This window comes from Lepidochelys kempii, chromosome 2, assembly GCF_965140265.1.
Source record: "Lepidochelys kempii isolate rLepKem1 chromosome 2, rLepKem1.hap2, whole genome shotgun sequence".
NCBI lineage: Eukaryota > Metazoa > Chordata > Testudines > Cheloniidae > Lepidochelys > Lepidochelys kempii.
The window spans coordinates 130,403-152,558 of NC_133257.1; the positions used below are offsets into that span (position 1 = coordinate 130,403).

A 22,156-nucleotide genomic window follows, 5' to 3' on the forward strand; every position below is an offset into this window, starting at 1 on the left:
TCATATGTTACTTAGTCTAAAACAAGTGACTACAAGTATCCCTTCCTTGGTCTTTAGGCTTTTCCCCTTCTGTTCACAGCCCTTTGCGATACCTTAATGGGAGGAAAAAAAACTAGGAGTACTTGTGGCACCTTAGAGACTAACAAATTTATTCGGGCATAAGCTTTCATGGGCTAAAACCCACTTCATCGGTTGCATGCAGTGGAAAATACAGTAGGAAGATATATATGGAAAAAATGGGTGTTGCCATTCCAACTGTAACAAGACTAATCAATTAAGGTGGGCTATTATCAGCAGGAGGAAAAAAAATGTTAGTAGTGATAATCAGGATGGCCCAATTTAACTGGGAATTGGTCCTGCTTCGAGCAGGGGGTTGGACTAGATGACCTTCTGGGGTCCCTTCCAACCCTGATATTCTATGATTCTATGATTTCAAACAGTTGACAAGAAGGTGTGAGTAACAGTAGGGGAAAAATTAGCATGGGGAAATAGTTTTTACTTTGTGTAATGACCCATCCACTCCCAGTCTTTATTCAAACCTAATTTAGTGGTGTCCAGTTTGCAAATTAATTCCAATTCTGCAGTTTCTCGTTGGAGTCAGTTTTCTGAATTTTAGTTGTTGGAGAATTGCAACTTTTTAGGTCTGTCCTTGCCCTTCCTGACTGATTCTTTGGGTGGGGGTTGAAGCTTCAGAACCTCCTTAACACAACAAGTGCTGATGGATAATAATGGGGTGTGATTGGTTGTCACCCCGGGGTGCAGTCTCGGAGTTGTGGGCACTGCGGGGCCCCTCTAATCACTCAGTTGGGTTGGCCCTACTCACCCTGGTTGGGGACACAGCCAGCCTAACCCAGGCCTTGTTATCACCCAACACGACAGCAGGTGGCACCACACACCCAAACTGAGCTACCTGAGAGAGCAGCTTCACGGAAGCTACTCAAATACATGCAGCAGACAGCAGCCAATTTCCCAGCTTTCCAGACTCATCTCCTTCTTCTCTACCCCCCTCCTCCCCCCCACACTGGAGTATAAACCCAAAATTATACCGTCTTGTGCTGCACAGGGAATTGTACAGCATAAGCTCATAAAATTCACCCCTTCCCCCAACGTGGAGAGGAATATGCAACAGCCTTTGCCCCTTGAACTAAGATTCCCATACACGTCACTCCAACTCACTGGTTTAGATCAGGGGTTGGAAAACTTTTTGGGCTGAGGGCCGCATCTGGGTGGGGAAATTGTATGTGGGGCAGGGGGTTGGGGTGTGGGAGGGAGTGCGATGTGCAGGAATGGACTCAGGGCCAGAGATTGGGGGAGAGGAGAGGTGCAGGGTGTATAAGGGGGCTCAGGGAAGGGGGTTGGGGTGCAGGAAGGGTGTGGAGTATGGCAGGGAGTTGGGGTGCAGCTGGGGGCTCAGGGCAGAGGGTTGGGGTGCGGCGGGGGGTTGGGGTGCAGGAGGGGTGCTGGGGGCTTAGGGCAGGGAGTTTGGGGGGTGGGGTGCAGGAGGGGTTCAGACTCCGGCCCAGCACCACTTACCTAAAGCAGCTCCGGGGTGGCAGTGTTGCACACCGGGGACAGGGCAGGCTCCATGCCTGCCCTGGCTCCGCACCGCTCCGGGAACCAGACGGAACCACGTCCCTGTGCAGCCCCTGCGGGAGCGACGACACAGGGCTCCATGCGCTGCCCTTGCCACGCCTCCAGATACCTCCCCCAAAGCTCCCATTGGCCGCAGTTCCCCCTTCCCAGCCAATGGGAGCTGCAGGGGGCGGTGCCTGGAGGCAAGGGCAATGCACGGAGGCCTCTGGCACGCCCCCCCCCCTCCATCCCCCAGGGATGTGGTGCCAGCCACTTCTGAGAGCGGTGCAGGGCCTGCAGCTTCACGGGGTGCAATCCCACGGGCTGGATCTGGCCTGCAGGCCGTAGTTTGCCCACCCCTGGTTTAGATAAACAAAAACAAGTGTATTAGATAAACACAAGGTAGATTATAAGTGATAGTAAACAGATCAAAGCAGATTACTTAGCAAATAAACAGAAACTAAGCTTAATATACTAAATAGACTGGCTATGAATAGCAGATTCTCACCCTAAGAGATGATACAAGCAGGCTGTAGATTCTTAAGGGGCAAGCTGCACTTACTTTACAGCTTGGAATCCGCAGGTGTCTCATTCACAGGCTAGAAATCCCTTTAGCCTGGATCCAGCACTTCCCCCAGTTCAGTCTTTGTTCCTCAGGTGTTTAAGAACATAAGAAACATAAGAACAGCCATACTGGGTCAGACCAAAGGTCCATCCAGCCAAGTATCCTGTCTACCGACAGTGGCCAATGCCAGGTGCCCCAGAGGGAGTGAACCTAACAGGTAATGATCAAGTGATCTCTCTCCTGCCATCCATCTCCACCCTCTGACAAACAGAGGCTAGGGACACCATTCCTTACCCATCCTGGCTAATAGCCATTAATGGACTTAACTGGATAAATTCATGGAGGCTCTCTTTTAAACCCTATTATAGTCCTCGCCGTCACAACCTCCTCAGGCAAGGAGTTCCATAGGTTGACTGTGCGCTGAGTGAAGAAGAACTTCCTTTTATTTGTTTTAAACCTGCTACCCATTAATTTCACTTGGTGGCCCCTAGTTCTTATATTATGGGAACAAGTAAATAATTTTCCCTTATTCACTTTCTCCACACCACTCATGATTTTATAGACCTCTATTATATCCCCCCCTTAGTCTTCTCTTTTCCAAGCTGAAAAGTTCTAGCCTCTTTAATCTCTCCTCATATGGGACCTGTTCCAAACCCCTAATCATTTTAGTTGCCCTTTTCTGAAACTTTTCTAATGCCAGTATATCTCTTTTGAGATGAGGGGACCACATCTGTACGCAGTATTCAAGATGTAGGCGTACCATGGATTTATATAAGGGCAATAAGATATTCTCCGTCTTATTCTCTATCCCTTTTTTAATGATTCCTAACATCCCATTTGCTTTTTTGACTGCCACTGCACACTGCATGGATGTCTTCAGAGAACTATCCACGATGACTCCAAGATCTTTCTCCTGATTAGTTGTAGCTAAATTAGCCCCCATCATATTGTATGTATAATTGGGGTGGTTTTTTCCAATGTGCATTACTCTACATTTATCCACATTAAATTTCATTTGCCATTTTGTTTGCCCAATCACTTAGTTTTGTGAGATCTTTTTGAAGTTCTTCACAGTCTGCTTTGGTCGTAACTATCTTGAGCAGTTTAGTATCATCTGCAAACTTTTCCACCTCACTTTTTACCCCTTCTCCAGATCATTTATGAATAAGTTGAATAGGATTGGTCCTAGGACTGACCCTTGGGGAACCACCACTAGTTACCCCTCTCCATTCTGAAAATTTACCATTTATTCCTACCCTTTGTTCCCTGTCTTTTAACCAGTTCTCAATCCATGAAAGGATCTTCCCTCTTATCCCAAGAGCCTTTGGTGAGGGACCTTGTCAAAGGCTTTCTGGAAATCTAAGTACACTATGTCCACAGGATCCCCTTGTCCATATGTTTGTTGACTCCCTCAAAGAACTGTAATAGATTAGTAAGACATGATCTCCCTTTACAGAAACCATGTTGACTTTTGCGCAACAATTTATGTTCTTCTATGTGTCTGACCATTTTATTCTTTACTATTGTTTCAACTGATTTGCCCGGTACTGACATTAGACTTACTGGTCTGTAATTGCCAGGATCACCTCTAGAGCCCTCTTAAAATATTGGCATTACATTAGCTATCTTCCAGTCATTGGGTACAGTAGCTGATTTAAAGGACAGGATACAAACCATAGTTAATAGTTCTGAAATTTCACATTTGAGTTCTTTCAGAACTCTTGGGTGAATGCCATCTGGTCCTGGTGACTTGTTACTGTTAAGTTTCTCAATTAATTCCAAAACCTCCTCTAATGGCACTTCAATCTGTGAGAATTCCTCAGATCTGTCACCGACAAAGGCTGACTCAGGTTTGGGAATCTACCTAACATCCTCAGCCGTGAAGACTGAAGCAAAGAATTAATTTAGTTTCTCCTCAATGACTTTATTGTCTTTAAGTGCTCCTTTTGTATCTCGATCGTCTAGGGGCCCTACTGGTTGGTTAGCAGGCTTCCTGCTTCTGGTGTACTTAAAAACATTTTGTTATTACCTTCTGAATTTTTGGCTAGCTGTTCTTCAAACTCCTTTTTGGCTTTTCTTATTACATTTTTACATTTAATTTGGCAGTGTTTATGCTCCTTTCTATTTACTTCACTAGGATTTGACTTCCACTTTTAAAAGATGCCTTTTAATCTCTCACTGCTTCTTTTACATGGTTGTTAAGCCACGGTGGCTCTTTTTTAATTCATTTACTGTGTTTTTTAATTTGGGGTATACATTTAAGTTAGGCCTCTATTATGGTGTCTTTGAAAAGTGTCCATGCAGCTTGCAGGGATTTCACTCTAGTCACTGTACCTTTTAATTTCTGTTTAACTAACCTCCTCACTTCTACATAGTTCCTCTTTCTGAAATTAAATGCCACAGTGTTGGGCTGTTGAAGTGTTCTTCCCACCACAGGAATGTTAAATGTTGTTATATTATGGTCACTATTTCCAAGCGGTCCTGTTATAGTTACCTCTTTGACCAGATTCTGCGCCCCACTCAGGACTAGATCGAGAGTTGCCTCTCCCCTTGTGGGTTCCTGTACCAGCTGCTCCAAGAAGCAGTCATTTAAAGTATCGAGAAATTTTATCTCTGCATTTTGTCCTGAATCATAGAATAGAATATCAGGGTTGGAAGGGACCCCAGAAGGTCATCTAGTCCAACCCCCTGCTCAAAGCAGGACCAATTCCCAGTTAAATCATCCCAGCCAGGGCTTTGTCAAGCCTGACTTTAAAAACCTCTAAGGAAGGAGATTCTACCACCTCCCTAGGTAACGCATTCCAGTGTTTCACCACCCTCTTAGTGAAAAAGTTTTTCCTAATATCCAATCTAAACCTCCCCCACTGCAACTTGAGACCATTACTCCTCGTTCTGTCATCTGCTACCATTGAGAACAGTCTAGAGCCATCCTCTTTGGAACCCCCTTTCAGGTAGTTGAAAGCAGCTATCAAATCCCCCCTCATTCTTCTCTTCTGCAGGCTAAACAATCCCAGCTCCCTCAGCCTCTCCTCATAACTCATGTGTTCCAGTCCCCTAATCATTTTTGTTGCCCTTCGCTGGACTCTCTCCAATTTATCCACATCCTTCTTGAAGTGTGGGGCCCAAAACTGGACACAGTACTCCAGATGAGGCCTCACCAATGTCGAATAGAGGGGAACGATCACGTCCCTCGATCTGCTCGCTATGCCCCTACTTATACATCCCAAAATGCCATTGGCCTTCTTGGCAACAAGGGCACACTGCTGACTCATATCCAGCTTCTCGTCCACTGTCACCCCTAGGTCCTTTTCTGCAGAACTGCTGCCTAGCCATTCGGTCCCTAGTCTGTAGCTGTGCATTGGGTTCTTCCGTCCTAAGTGCAGGACCCTGCACTTATCCTTATTGAACCTCATCAGATTCCTTTTGGCCCAATCTTCCAATTGGTCTAGGTCCTTCTGTATCCTATCCCTCCCCTCCAGCGTATCTACCACTCCTCCCAGTTTAGTATCATCCGCAAATTTGCTGAGAGTGCAATCCACACCATCTTCCAGATCATTTATGAAGATATTGAATAAAACCGGCCCCAGGACCGACCCTTGGGGCACTCCACTTGATACCGGCTGCCAACTAGACATGGAGCCATTGATCACTACCCGTTGAGCCCGACAATTTAGCCAGCTTTCTACCCACCTTATAGTGCATTCATCCAGCCCATACTTCCTTAACTTGCTGACAAGAATACTATGGGAGACCGTGTCAAAAGCTTTGCTAAAGTCAAGAAACAATACATCCACTGCTTTCCCTTCATCCACAGAACCAGTAATCTCATCATAAAAGGCAATTAGATTAGTCAGGCATGACCTTCCCTTGGTGAATCCATGCTGGCTGTTCCTGATCACTTTCCTCTCATGCAAGTGCTTCAGGATTGATTCTTTGAGGACCTGCTCCATGATTTTTCCAGGGACTGAGGTGAGGCTGACTGGCCTGTAGTTCTCAGGATCTTCCTTCTTCCCTTTTTTAAAGATTGGCACTACATTAGCCTTTTTCCAGTCATCCGGGACTTCCCCGGTTCGCCACGAGTTTTCAAAGATAATGGCCAGTGGCTCTGCAATCACAGCCGCCAATTCCTTCAGCACTCTCGGATGCAACTCGTCCGGCCCCAGGGACTTGTGCACATCCAGCTTTTCTAAATAGTCCCTAACCGCCTCTATCTCCACAGAGGGCTGGCCATCTCTTCCGCATTTTGTGATGCCCAGCGCAGCAGTCTGGGAGCTGACCTTGTTAGTGAAAACAGAGGCAAAAAAAGCATTGAGTACATTAGCTTTTTCCACATCCTCTGTCACTAGGTTGCCTCCCTCATTCAGTAAGGGGCCCACACATTCCTTGGCTTTCTTCTTGTTGCCAACATACCTGAAGAAACCCTTCTTGTTACTCTTGACATCTCTGGCTAGCTGCAGCTCCAGGTGCGATTTGGCCCTCCTGATAACATTCCTACATGCCCGAGCAATATTTTTATACTCTTCCCTGGTCATCTGTCCAACCTTCCACTTCTTGTAAGCTTCTTTTTTATGTTTAAGATCCGCTAGGATTTCACCATTAAGCCAAGCTGGTCGCCTGCCATATTTACTATTCTTTCGACTCATCGGGATGGTTTGTCCCTGTAACCTCAACAGGGATTCCTTGAAATACAGCCAGCTCTCCTGGACTCCTTTCCCCTTCAAGTTAGTCCCCCAGGGGATCCTGGCCATCCGTTCCCTGAGGGAGTCGAAGTCTGCTTTCCTGAAGTCCAGGGTCCGTATCCTGCTGCTTACCTTTGCTCCCTGCGTCAGGATCCTGAACTCAACCAACTCATGGTCACTGCCTCCCAGATTCCCATCCACTTTTGCTTCCCCCACTAATTCTACCCGGTTTGTGAGCAGCAGGTCAAGAAAAGCACCCCCCCTAGTTGGCTCCTCTAGCACTTGCGCCAGGAAATTGTCCCCTACGCTTTCCAAAAACTTCCTGGATTGTCTGTGCACCGCTGTATTGCTCTCCCAGCAGATATCAGGAAAATTAAAGTCACCCATGAGAATCAGGGCATGCGATCTAGTAGCTTCTGTGAGCTACTGAGGTGACATGTACCCAGTCACTATGGGGATAATTGAAATCCCCCACTATTATTGAGTTCTTTATTTTGATAACCTCTCTAATCTCCCTTAGCATTTCATCGTCACTTTCACTGTCCTGGTCAGGTGGTCCTTAAGAATAGAACAGTAGGGATCTATTAGAGCATGGAATTACTATCCATAGAGATTCTATAGAACATGTGGATTCATTTAAGATTTTTATTTCACTTGAGTCTACATTTTCTTTCACATATAGTGCCACTTTTCTGCCCCAAGCATGACCTGTTCTGTCCTTCTGATATATCTTGTACCCTGGAATGATTGTGTCCCATTGATTGATTGTCCTCACTCTACCAGGTTTCTGTGATGCCTATTATATCAATATCCTCCTTGAACTAGAGTGCCTCGTGTTAACCTATCTTATTATTTAGACTTCTAGCATTTGTGTACAAGCACTTTAAAAAACTTATCACTGTTTGTCTGCCCTTTTCTGATGTGTCAGATTCTTTATGTGAATGTTTCTTGTCTGATCTGGCCCATACTTTGTCCTCTTTCATCCCCCTCCTTCTTCCTAAAACCTAGAGAATCTCTATCAATATACTCTCCTCTAAGAGAAGTCTCTGTCCGATCCACATGCTCCTCTGCAGCAATCAGCTTTCCCCCATCTCTTAGTTTAAAAACTGCTCTGCAACTTTTTTAATGTGAAGTGCCAGCAGTCTGGATCCACTTTGGTTTAGGTGGAGCCCATCCTTCCTGTATAGGCTCCCCGATTCCAAAAGTTTCCCCAGTTCCTAATAAATCTAAACTTTTCCTGTCTACACCATCGTCTCATCCACGCATAGAGACTCCGAAGCTCTGCCTGCCTACCTGGCCCTGTACGTGGAACTGGTAGCATTTCTAAGAATGCCATTATAGAGCTCCTGGATTTCAGTCTCTTTCCTAGCAGCCTAAATTTGGCCTCCAGGATGTCTCCCTACCCTTCCCTATGCTGGAGGGTAGGGATAGAATACAGAGGGCCCTAGACAAATTAGAGGACTGGGCCAAAAGAAATCTGATGAGGTTCAACAAGGACAAGTAAAGAGTCCTGCACTTAGGACAGAAGAATCGCAAGCACCGCTACAGACTAGGGACCAAATGGCTCGGCAGCAGTTCTGCAGAAAAGGACCTAGGGGTTACAGTGGTCGAGAAGCTGGATATCAGTCAACCGTGTGCCCTTGTTCCCAAAATGCCATTGGCCTTCTTGGCATGTATAGGTAGGGGCATTGCCAGCAGATCGAGGGACGTGATCGTTCCCCTCTATTTGACATTGGTGAGGCCTCATCTGGAGTACTGTGTCCAGTTTTAGGTCCCACACTACATGAAGGATGTGGAAGAATTGGAAAACATCCAGCGGAGTGCAACAAAAATGATTAGGGGACTGGAACACATGAGTTATGAGGAGAGGCTGAGGGAACTGGGATTGTTTAGTCTGCAGAAGAGAAGAATGAGGGGGGATTTGATAGCTGCTTTCAACTACCTGAAAGGGGGTTCCAAAGAGGATGGCTCTAGACTGTTCTCAGTGGTAGCTGATGACAGAACAAGGAGTAATGGTCTCAAGTTGCAGTGGGGGAGGTTTAGGTTGGATATTAGGAAAAACTTTTTCACTAGGAGGGTGGTGAAACACTGAAATGCGTTACCTTGGGAGGTGGTGGAATCTCCTTCCTTAGATATTTTTAAGGTCAGGCTTGACAAAGCCCTGGCTGGGATGATTTAGATGGGGATTGGTCCTGCTTTGAGCAGGGGGTTGGACTAGATGACCTCCTGCGGTCCCTTCCAACCCTGATATTCTATGATTCTATGTCATGTACCACGACCACCAGCTCCTCCCCAGCACTAGACATAAGTCTATCTATATGCCTTGAGAGATCCATAACCTTCACACCAGGCTGGCAAGTCACCATAAGGTTCTCCTGGTCATCACAAACCCAGCTATCTGTTTCTAATGATCGAATCTCCCATTATTAACACCTGCCTTTTCCTAATGAGTGGAGTTCCTTCCCCCCGAGAGGTAACCTCAGTGCGAGAGGTACCCCAACATCATCTGGAAGGAGGGTCCCAACTATGGCAAGGTTTCCTTCTGTTCCTGTTGCCTGCTCTCCTCTGGGCCTTTCATCCTCCTTAACAGCATAGGGGCTGTCTGATCGGAGGTGGGACAAATCTACAGTGTCCTGGAAAGCCTCATCAACATACCTCTCTGCCTCCCTTAGCTCCTCCAGCTCCGCCATCCTAGCCTCCAAAGCCTGTAAACGGTCTCTGACGGGCAGGAGCTCCTTGCACCGAATGCAAACGTATGCTACTCACCCACAGGGCAGGTAATCATACATGCTATACTGAGTGCAATAAACAGGATAGTCCTTACTCTGCTGCTGGGCTTCTGCCTGCATTTTCTCCTACACTTACCGAGCTTAATGATAGGGTTTGTTTAAATCAAGAAGTTTTGATTATAGCTTAGTGTAAAGGTTTTAAGAATGGCAAATGTACCTTGCCCCCTTCCTACTCCCCTCTCGAAACTCCCTGTTAGCAGCCCTTGTTCACAAAGCTCCCTGGTTTCAGGAGTAGTCTTTTGTGTGGGGAGTGAAGAACATGAGATGATGTCACTGATGGGTTCAGCCACAGAGACACCCCCTCCCACCTCCCCGGGACTGTCACCTGATGTGCTGAAATTACCTCTGAGCCCGTTTTCCACTGCCAGCTTGGGCCTCCAGACCCCTGCCTTGTTGAGCCAGACATACTAGTTTGCTACAACACAGACCTAGGTCTGATCCATGTCCCTAAAGCTGCACATTTTAACCAAAAACTGTTCAGCAAGTCACCTATCTCCAGCACCCAGCTCCCAATGGGATCCAAACCCAAATAAATCCTTTTTACTCTGTATAAAGCTTATACAGGGTAAACTCATTAATTGTCCGCCCTCTATAACACTGATAGAAAGAGAGATGTACAGCTGTTTGCTCCCCCAGGTATTAATCACTTTGGGTTAATTAATAAACAAGTGATTTTATTAAGTATAAAAAGTAGGATTTAAGTTGTTTCAAGTAATAACAGACCAAACAAAGTAAGTTACCAAGCAAAATAAAACAAAACACGCAAGTCTAAGCCTAATACATTTAAGAAACTGCTTACAGGTAAATCTCACCCTCAGAGATGTTCCAATAAGCTTTTTTCACAGACTAGACTTCTTCCTAGAGTGGGTCCAATCCTTTCCCCAGTACAGTTCTTGTTAGTTCCAACTCAGGTGGTAACTTGGGGATTTCTCATGGCCAGCAACCCCCTTTGTTTTGTTCTTCCCCCCTCCCCCCCATTATATGTTTGGCACAAGGCGGGAATCCTTTCTCTCTGGGTTCCCAGCCTTCCTTCTAAATGGAAAAGCACCAGGTTTAAGATGGATTCCAGGATCATGTGTCATGCTCACATGTACTGTGAGACTTCATTACTCACTGGCTGGCACCCACATATACAGGAAGGCTTACAAGTAAAGAGAGCCATTTACAACCAATTGTCCTAGTTAGTGGGAGCCATCAAGATTCCAAGGCATCATTAATGGCCCACTCTTTGCATAATTAAAATAGAACTTCAGAGTAATACTTTATATTTCTAGCTTCAGATACAAGAATGATACATTCATACAAATAGGATGAACACACTCAGTAGATTTCAGAGTAACAGCCGTGTTAGTCTGTATTCGCAAAAAGAAAAGGAGTACTTGTGGCACCTTAGAGACTAACCAATTTATTTGAGCATGAGCTTTCGTGAGCTACAGCTCACTTCATCGGATGCATACCGTGGAAACTGCAGCAGACTTTATATACACACAGAGAATATGAAACAATACCTCCTCCCACCCCACTGTCCTGCTGGTAATAGCTTATCTAAAGTGATCATCAAGTTGGGCCATTTCCAGCACAAATCCAGGTTTTCTCACCCTCCACCCCCCCCCACACACAAATTCACTCTCCTGCTGGTAGTAGCCCATCCAAAGTGACAACTCTCTACACAATGTGCATGATAATCAAGTTGGGCCATTTCCTGCACAAATCCAGGTTCTCTCACCCCCTCACCCCCCTCCAAAAAACACACACACAAACTCACTCTCCTGCTGGTAATAGCTCATCCAAAGTGACCACTCTCCCTACAATGTGCATGGTAATCAAGGTGGGCCATGTCCAGCACAAATCCAGGCTTTCTCACCCCCCCCCTTTTTTTTCCAGGGACACACACACACACACAGCAGGAGAGTGAGTTTGTGTGTGTGTCCCTGGGAAAAAAAAAAAGGGACAGGAAATGGCCCAACTTGATTATCATGCACATTGTGTAGAGAGTTGTCACTTTGGATGGGCTATTACCAGCAGGAGAGTGAATTTGTGTGTGGGGGGGTGGAGGGTGAGAAAACCTGGATTTGTGCTGGAAATGGCCCACCTGATGATCACTTTAGATAAGCTATTACCAGCAGGACAGTGGGGTGGGAGGAGGTATTGTTTCATATTCTCTGTGTGTATATAAAGTCTGCTGCAGTTTCCACGGTATGCATCCGATGAAGTGAGCTGTAGCTCACGAAAGCTCATGCTCAGATAAATTGGTTAGTCTCTAAGGTGCCACAAGTACTCCTTTTCTTTTTACTCAGTAGATTATAAGCTTTGTAATGATACCTTTTGCATAAAGTATATTCAAGTTACATTATATTTACACTCATAAGTATATTTCCATAAACATATGGAGTGCAACGTCACAGTCACTCCCTGCTTTATAGAGCTTTTGCATATGGTGAGAACCCTTTGTTTCAAAGCTTGGTTCCCAGACCAGTCTGTGGAAAAATACTGACATCTCAAGATAGAGTCCAGCATCATGTGGTCTGACCATGTGTCCTTGTAGAGTCATGGTAGCTATTACTCACAGGCTGTTTGGAGTGTTCCCAGGAAGGCTCCTCACCAGGTGGGCGATAAACTTCTCCTAAGACCTATTGCTTTTTCTTAATGGCCAATTGCCCTGAATAGGCCCTTCCCCACCCACGATCTTGACTAAAAGCATCTTGTCTAGTGGGCATTACCCAGGTGTAACTACATTTGAAATACAGATACATAGTAAATATTCATAACTTCAGATAAAAAATGATATATGCATACAAATAGGATAACCATGTTCTGCAAATCATTACTTTTCCAATGACATAATTATGTCATCTTCATAGTGATATTATTATGATAAAAATGGGGTGCACTGCCACAGGGGGTACTTGGGGCCCAACAAGGGATAAGCTGTTAATAAAATCCTTGCTTAGTGATGAAACATTAAGCATGTTTTGTGGTTTGTGTCAAGTTATTGCTGGTTTACTCTAGTTGTAACAGCCACCATTGAAAACATTTTAACATCTTGTTGAACACATGGGAAAAGAGGTGGGGGGGGGGGGGAGTTAAAGACTTAAGTAAGACTTTTATTTAAAGAATTTTCCTTATTTCCTTTCCCTTTTGCTGTATATGTGATGGGTTCGATCACAGAAACCCCCTTGGGACTGTTACCTGATGTGTTGAGACTACCTCTGAGCCCATTTTCTCTGCCAGTTTGGGCCTCAAGAACCCTGCCTTGTCGAGCCAGACACGCCAGTCTGCTCTAACACAGACACAGGGTCTGAACCATGCGCCCCAAAGCTGCAGACTTAACTGAAAACACCGAAGACTTAACTCCTGTCTCTAGCAACCAGACACCCAGCTCCCAATGGAATCCAAACCCCAAATAAATCTGTTTTACTCTGTATAAAGCTTATACAGGGTAAACTCATAAATTGTCCACCCCTCTCTAACATTGTTAGAGAGATATGCACAGCTGTTTGCTCCCCCAGGTATTAATTACTTACTCTGGGTCAATTAATAAGCAAAAGTGATTTTATTAAATATAGAAGGTAGGATTTAAGTGGTTCCAAGTAATAACAGACAGAACAAAATAAGTTACCAAGAAAAATAAAACAAAACACGCAAGTCTAAATCTAGTGCATTAAGAAACTGATTACAGATGAAATCTCACCCCCAGGGATGTTCCATAAGCTTCTTTCACAGACCGGACTCCTTCCTAGTCCGGGTCCAGCAATCACTCACACTCCCTGTAGTTACTGTCCTTTGTTCCAGTTTCTTTCAGGCATCTCTTGGGGGTGGAGAGGCCATCTCTTTAGCCAGCTGAAGACAAAATGGAGAGGCTTCCAGAGCCTTTTATAGTCTCTCTCTTGTGGGCGGAAACCCCTTTGTTCTTCTGTGCGAAGTCACAGCAACGGGATGGAGTTTGTAGCCACCTGGGCAAGTCACATGTCCATGAATGATTCAGCTTTTTGCAGTCCAATGCCATTGTTTACATGTTAGTTTGAACGTTCCCAGGAAAGCCCAGATGTGGATTGGTGTCTCCCAAAGTCCAGTGTCAGTTAAGTGTTTGGTTACTGTAACGATGCTGCCTTTGGTGGGACTCTTCTGAGAGTATCAATTCAGGACAAATTGCTTGGAGCAGGGCAGTTACAGCCTAAGGCTGGGGTTTTTCCACTTCTAAGGCACGCCAAATCAGCCAGACAGGGAGGACTTTGGTTTTACCCCACTGGGTAACCATAAGTCATACAAGCAATGCCCTTAGACAGTCCAGTTTCCTAGTATCACACCAGTGCCACTTGTTATGGGGATGAATGGTTATGAAAAGTAATACCCCAGTGAAAGGAAAAAAAGGTTCTCCTGATCCCAAAGGACCAAGCCCCAGACCCAGGTCAATATACAAGTCGGAGCTTACCCACAAATCATGCTGTTGCCAATCTTTTAGAATCTAAAGGTTTATTCATAAAAGAAAGAAATATAGATGAGAGCTAAAAATTGGTTAAATGGAATCAGTTCCATACAGTAATGGCAAAGTTCTTGGTTCAGGTTTGTAGCAGTGATGGAATAAACTGCAGGCTCAAATCAAATCTCTGGAGTACATCTACAGCTGGGATGGGTCATTCAGTCCTTTGTTTAAAGCTTCCATTTGTAGTAAGGTTCCTACAGAGGTAAGAAGCAGCATTGAAGACAAGATGAAGGAGATAGAGCAGCCTTTTATAATCTCTTGGCATGTGGCCTCTGCTTTCTTTGTTTCAAAGACAAGCTCTCCAGCACATGGCATAGAAAAAACTTAGCATGTCCCTGCCTGCCTTGCTGAGTCACAAGGTGTATATACCTTCTCTCAGTGGGTCAGTTGTATAGCTGATGGTGCTTAATGGGCTATCAAGCAGGCTACGCAGTGCTGATACCAAATTGTCTGGGGTGTCACCCAGAAGCATAGCACAAGTTTGAAATACAGACAGTACAGAGCCAATACTTGTAACTTTATATGCATAAATGAAACATGCATACAGATAGCATAATCATAACCAGAAAACTACAACCTTTCCATAGACACCCCACTTGACCTCCTCTAAAGCTAAAAGACCTGGTGCAACCATAGGACCCAGGTTGAAACAATGATCTATACGGTCACAGTTCATGTCAATAATGTCACAGTATAGTCTTTTATAGCAGAAGATCTCTGCTTGAAAGTCTTAGATCATATTAAAGATGGTATTAACTATCCCTTTTGGGGGAAAGAGAGAGAGAGAGTTAAGATGGTCTTTGGTAGTTGTTGAAGTCCAATCATCTTTTCTTTAAGACAAAGCCAGACAACTTGCTGAAAAAGGGAGAGAAAAGATCAGCAAAGATGGAAAATGCAGCTTCTGTCTCTAACACTTTATTTCCCTTGCAGTCCAGGTGCTGGGAAATGATAGGCCCAGCACATGGTCTTATCAGCCACTCTTAAGAATTGGCAAACTTTTACCAGCATTGGGCTATTTAGGACATTACTTTTAGCTACTTCCCTGGTCACATCAATATTACAAAAGGTGGAGTTTTCTTGGAGGCTAAATCAGACTCTTATCAGACAAAAAAAAGATAGGAAAGAGGAGGAAAAAGGGTGGGGAAGGAAAATGACACTCCAGGGACGGGGTGACAGCTGGAACCCAGGGTGCCAATTCTAGGTGGTGTTCAAGATTTAGTTGAAGCTGGTGGATGGGGTAATGTCCTGACCAGATCAAGCCGGAGACACCTTTCAAGATCAGGATGATAAAGTCTCAGTGGTGTTTTAGAGGATCCCAGGACACTGGGAGACTGGTAGCAGCCATGATGGTGAAACTTCCTCCTAATTCACTGTCCTGTTGTCTGTCACAGTGGCCCCTATATAAATGATGTCCAAGGAGAGATGACAACCATATTCTGCTGAAATTAACCAATTTAAACAAAAGTTATTTGAACTATAAATATTTCCTCCCATTTTTAAAATCTTTTATCTAATTGTCATGGCAACCCATGACACTTCCAGGAACTTGAGGACCTCTTGTTCCACTTCTTTAACTTAAGCAATCCAGTGTGTCTCCAAATTTTGCTTGCTTTCATAAACAATTTTGTATAATTCACTGAACTGGCTTCAGTTCCTCCTACTACTAATTGGATATTGCTAACTAGTCACCTTGAGTGGGATCCATGCATCAAAGAGGAAGGAACAGTTACTTACCTTATAGTAATTTGGTTCGTAGAGATATTTTGTTCATGAGATCCCATGATCCACAACCCATCCCTATTTCTGAGTCTTATCCTAATAGGGTTTCTGAATTAGGGAATTGAAGGGTAGTGGAGACGCAGAAAGATATGCAGGGTGCAGGCACGCCCCGATAGACACTGCTGGTCAAAAATTCTGATCTCTCATTCGTGAGGTGCATGTGTACCTTGGAAGGGATCCACACAGATAAATCATCTCAAACCACAGTTATTGTAAGGTAAGTAGCTGTTCTTTTCCTTTGCAACTTTAACTCTGACTACTATATGTGTGTGTCAACATCAAAGTATCACATTCATTATATAATATGAATCATTATGTTCAAAGAACACCATAACCACTAACTATCCCTTTCACACAACAAAAACAGATAAATACAAATAAGCAGAAGGACTTGTGACAAATGGAGAGATGATACTGTTCAGTATCCAGTCTAGAGGTGATGGATTCTTCCTAGAAGAGGGGGGCACGAGGCCCCACCCCTGCCATGGCTCTGCCCTTGCCCCTCCTCTTTCCCACAAGGCCCTGCTCCACCTGCCTGGGGTGGGGGCAGCTGAGAGCATCCCCCTGCCCATGTCCCCACCCCTGTACCCCCCACCCAGGGCAGGTGGAGGCTCTGCAGCTCCCCACAAGTGCCTGCACAGCTCTTACCCCGGCCTAGCTCCAGCTTCCAGGCTGGCTTAGAGGAGGGGGCCCGGGGACTAAAGAGCAGCAGCTAGGCCATGGTAAGAGTTGCTCGGAGAGCTGTGGACACTCCATCTGCCTGGGCAGGGGTCCCAGGCCACAGGGACATGGATCGGGGGCTGCTCGTGGGAACCCCTTACCCTGGCTGGTGGAGGGTCCATGGCTCCCCACAGCTGCCCGGGCTCCAGCTTCCGGCCTGGCCAGGGGGTGGGCCCATGGGAGGAAGAAGAAGGGCAGGGGGCTGAGCCAGGCCTGTGGCAAAAAGCAGACTGGCCAGACCTGTCCACTTTCAAAAGCAAGAGGGCCAACATGGCCTCTTCACCTCCACTACTCTGGCACCCCCAATCCAGTCACCCAGAAGGTCACCAGCATGATATTGCAACATAGTTAAAAATAGTGATTTTGTTTTGTAATGAAGGGTTTTTTAATTTGAACTGACTTTTAAAAAAATTTATATCAGTTTTTATGTATGTGTTCCTAGCAGTTTACTTCTATCATAAATTCCTAACAAAGATATTTTGCTCGTGTTTCTTTGCTTAGTTTTCTAACTCTTAGTAACACAGAAAAATGTTTCCATGTCATTACCTAGCTAGGTTTGAGACCTCACAATAATCTAGTTATTTGAGCACGACAGTGTATGGCTGGTCATGACAAAAGCTAAGATTAGGTTGCAGAAGTCACAGACTCTGACTTCCAGCAACCTCTGAGGCATTGAGGACCCCGCAGCCAGCCGGCCTCCATGGGCAGCGGGACCCCCCGCAGCTCCCAGCCAGCAGTGGCCCCCTGGAGATCCTCAGACTCCACTGCTGGCAGAGGCCTCCCTGCAGGTACCCTGCCTCCGCAGGCAGTGCGGGACCCCCCTCCTGCAGCTCCCAGTCCCACAAGTCAGCGGCGGGGACTCCTCCCAGCCACTGGGCAATTGGGTCTCTGCAGCTCCCAGCCACTGTGGTGGGGAGGGGCAGGGTGCTGGACCCTCCTCCTTCCCTTTGTCAGGGATGTTTTTAGTAAAAGTCAGGGACAGGTCACGGCTTCTGTGATTTTTTTGTTTATTGCCCGTGACCTGTCCCTGACTTTTACTAAAAATATCCATGACAAAACCGTAGTATTAGTCATGAACCACTCCTTGGGAGTGAAATCTGGGGTTAGGAGTTACCTCCATGAGATTCCCAGGATTGAGATACAGGGTTTTGCAGTGAAATTGGGCACTGGGAGCTACAACTTTGATTCTTGCCTTTCAGACGGCGAGTGACAATTGAGGAAATTTTACCCTCCTCTATCCCCCCTCATGCCTTGGACCTTCTAAAGAGGCTCTTAGTATTTAACCCTGACAAACGGCTGACTGCAGAAGAGGCCCTGCAACATCCCTATGTGAAAAGGTGAGGGCATTGCCAGTGTGACATTTCCCAGCCCCCCTCCAAGCCTGTTGTGTGACTGCTACCAGCACAAGTTTCCCTTCTGCCATGTGAAATGGTGAAGGTAAAGGTAGTTTTCAATCCGCTTTCTCCTCCTCTTCATGTGAAAAGGTGAGGGTGCCTTTAGTATGTGATATTTCAGATCTCTCACGCTCTGTCTTTGTTTTAGCTTTCATTGTAGCCTTAAAATCTATTAATATCTAGTGCCTCTCCTGTTGTGTTTTTGTGTGTGTGTTCACTCTCAGATTTCGTCACATATTTGATATCTTCTTGGTAGGTTCCACTGCCCCACCAAGGAGCCCTCTCTGGACTACGATGTGATTCTTCCTTTAGATGACGATATCCAGTTGTCTGTCGCAGAATATCGCAATAAACTGTATGAGGTAGCTCCTCTTATTCTGCTTCCCATAACACTACTTCTCCAGATTACCTGCCACCCTTTCCACAGACATTCAATCCTACCTATCTCCTCCTTCAATTCACCTTCCACTCACCCCTAGTCCTGCACTTATACCTGACCTTGCTCATCATACTGTCCCATGCTGCTCTATCTATTTAGAAGTGTGTGCAACAAGAGTGATGTAGTGGTGGGAGTCTGCTATAGACCACCAGACCAGGGGGATGAGGCTTTCTTCCGGCAGCTCACGGAAGCTACTAGATCACATGCCCTGATTCTCATGGGTGACTTTAATTTTCCTGATATCTGCTGGGAGAGCAATACAGCAGTGCATAGACAATCCAGGAAGTTTTTGGAAAGCGTAAGGGACAATTTCCTGGTGCAAGTGCTAGAGGAGCCAACTAGGGGGGGCGCTTTTCTTGACCTGCTGCTCACAAACTGGGTAGAATTAGTGGGGGAAGCAAAAGTGGATGGGAATCTGGGAGGCAGTGACCATGAGTTGGTTGAGTTCAGGATCCTGACGCAGGGAAGAAAGGTAAGCAGCAGGATACAGACCCTGGACTTCAGGAAAGCAGACTTTGACTCCCTCAGGGAACGGATGGCCAGGATCCCCTGGGGGACTAACTTGAAGGGGAAAGGAGTCCAGGAGAGCTGGCTGTATTTCAAGGAATCCCTGTTGAGGTTACAGGGACAAACCATCCCGATGAGTCGAAAGAATAGTAAATATGGCAGGCGACCAGCTTGGCTTAATGGTGAAATCCTAGCGGATCCTAAACATAAAAAAGAAGCTTACAAGAAGTGGAAGGTTGGACAGATGACCAGGGAAGAGTATAAAAATATTGCTCGGGCATGTAGGAATGATATCAGGAGGGCCAAATCGCACCTGGAGCTGCAGCTAGCCAGAGATGTCAAGAGTAACAAGAAGGGTTTCTTCAGGTATGTTGGCAACAAGAAGAAAGCCAAGGAAAGTGTGGGCCCCTTAATGAATGAGGGAGGCAACCTAGTGACAGAGGATGTGGAAAAAGCTAATGTACTCAATGCTTTTTTTGCCTCTGTTTTCACTAACAAGGTCAGCTCCCAGACTGCTGCGCTGGGCATCACAAAATGGGGAAGAGATGGCCAGCCCTCTGTGGAGATAGAGGTGTTTAGGGACTATTTAGAAAAGCTGGACGTGCAGAAGTCCATGGGGCCGGACGAGTTGCATCCGAGAGTGCTGAAGGAATTGGCGGCTGTGATTGCAGAGCCATTGGCCATTATCTTTGAAAACTCGTGGTGAACCGGGGAAGTCCCGGATGACTGGAAAAAGGCTAATGTAGTGCCAATCTTTTAAAAAGGGAAGAAGGAGTATCCTGGGAACTACAGGCCAGTCAGCCTCACCTCAGTCCCTGGAAAAATCATGGAGCAGGTCCTCAAAGAATCAATCCTGAAGCACTTGCATGAGAGGAAAGTGATCAGGAACAGCCAGCATGGATTCACCAAGGGAAGGTCATGCCTGACTAATCTAATCGCCTTTTATGATGAGATTACTGGTTCTGTGGATGAAGGGAAAGCAGTGGATGTATTGTTTCTTGACTTTAGCAAAGCTTTTGACACGGTCTCCCACAGTATTCTTGTCAGCAAGTTAAGGAAGTATGGGCTGGATGAATGCACTATAAGGTGTGTAGAAAGCTGGCTAGATTGTCGGGCTCAACAGGTAGTGATCAATGGCTCCATGTCTAGTTGGCAGCCGGTATCAAGTGGAGTGCCCCAAGGGTCGGTCCTGGGGCCGGTTTTGTTCAATATCTTCATAAATGATCTGGAGGATGGTGTGGATTGCACTCTCAGCAAATTTGCGGTTGATACTAAACTGGGAGGAGTGGTAGATACGCTGGAGGGGAGGGATAGGATACAGAAGGACCTAGACAAATTGGAGGACTGGGCCAAAAGAAATCTGATGAGGTTCAATAAGGATAAGTGCAGGGTCCTGCACTTAGGACGGAAGAACCCAATGCACAGCTACAGACTAGGGACCGAATGGCTAGGCAGCAGTTCTGCGGAAAAGGACCTAGGGGTGACAGTGGACGAGAAGCTGGATATGAGTCAGCAGTGTGCCCTTGTTGCCAAGAAGGCCAATGGCATTTTGGGATGTATAAGTAGGGGCATAGCGAGCAGATCGAGGGACGTGATCGTTCCCCTCTATTCGACATTGGTGAGGCCTCATCTGGAGTACTGTGTCCAGTTTTGGGCCCCACACTTCAAGAAGGATGTGGATAAATTGGAGAGAGTCCAGCGAAGGGCAACAAAAATGATTAGGGGTCTGGAACACGAGTTATGAGGAGAGGCTGAGGGAGCTGGGATTGTTTAGTCTGCAGAAGAGAAGAATGAGGGGGGATTTGATAGCTGCTTTCAACTACCTGAAAGGGGGTTCCAAAGAGGATGGCTCTAAACTGTTCTCAATGGTAGCAGATGACAGAACGAGGAGTAATGGTCTCAAGTTGCAGTGGGGGAGGTTTAGATTGGATATTAGGAAAAACTTTTTCACTAAGAGGGTGGTGAAACACTGGAATGCGTTACCTAGGGAGGTGGTAGAATCTCCTTCCTTAGAGGTTTTTAAGGTCAGGCTTGACAAAGCCCTGGCTGGGATGATTTAACTGGGAATTGGTCCTGCTTCGAGCAGGGGGTTGGACTAGATGACCTTCTGGGGTCCCTTCCAACCCTGATATTCTAGGATTCTATGATCTTGGGGGGTGGGAGGGAGAATAACTTGAAAGCCACATTCTCAGTTAGAGGGAGATATATGTGGAGAAGGAATGTCAGAGAGACTGAGGTTTGATGGTGGAAAGTAAATTAGACTTGAATTTGCAGTTCAAGAGGATAGTAAAAATGCCAATGAAATTCTTGGCTACATACAAAGAAGTATGTCACAAAGCAATGAGATAAGCGGAAGGACAGTCAGTGGAGGGATTCAAAGAGTGGCTGATAAGATCAGAACAGTGTCCAAAGATGATCTTAGCAGAATTATTTTGTATGGCCTAGAATGGGTTGATATGGATGTTGGGAAGAGCAGAGAGAAGGATGACATCATACTCAAGACAAGAACATAAGAACGGCCATACTGGGTCAGACCAATGGTCCATCTAGCCCAGTATATCGTTTTGTGACAATGGCCAATACCAGGTGCTTCAGAGGGAATGAAAGAACAGGGCAATCATCAAGTGATTCATCCCATCACCCAATCCCAACTTCAGGCAAACAGAGGCTAGGGCCACTTCAGAGCATGGTTTTGCATCCCTGCCCATCCTGGCTAATAGCCATTGATGGACCTATCCTCCATGAACTTATCTAGTTCTTTTCTGAACCCTGCTATAGTCTTGGCCTTCACAACATCCTCTGACAAGGAGTTCTGCTGGTTGACTGTGCATTGTGTGAAGAAGTACTTCCTTTTATTTGTTTTAAACCTCCTGCGTATTAATTTCATTGGTGACCCCTAGTTCTTGTGTTATGAGAAGGGCTAAATCAGTGGTTCTCAACCTGGGGAACATGTATCTCTGGGGGTATGCAGAGGTCTTCCAGGGGGTACATCAACTTATCTAGATATTTGCCTAGTTTTACAACAGGTTATATTAAAAGCACTAGTGAAGTCAGTCCAAACTAAAATTGCATACAGATAATGACTTGTTTATACTGCTCTATATACTATACACTGAAATGTAAGTACAGTAATTATATTCCAATTTATTTTATAGTGATATGGTAAAAATGAGAAAGCAAGCAATTTTTCAGTAATAATGTGCTGTGACACTTTTGTAAGCAAGTAGTT

At 45.7% G+C, this 22,156-nt stretch overlaps 1 protein-coding gene across 5 annotated transcripts in view; it reads left to right on the top strand.

Annotated features, from left to right (window-relative positions):
* The window catches only part of MAPK15 (mitogen-activated protein kinase 15), a 62,866-nt gene that overhangs the window by 22,223 nt on the left and 18,487 nt on the right, over window positions 1-22,156 (top strand). For all 5 annotated transcript variants that reach the window (XM_073329704.1, XM_073329703.1, XM_073329705.1 and 2 more), the window contains 2 exons: window positions 17,787-17,924; window positions 18,238-18,343. In XM_073329704.1, the coding sequence (XP_073185805.1) occupies window positions 17,787-17,924; window positions 18,238-18,343 (244 nt within the window). The remainder of the gene's footprint in view (window positions 1-17,786; window positions 17,925-18,237; window positions 18,344-22,156) is intronic.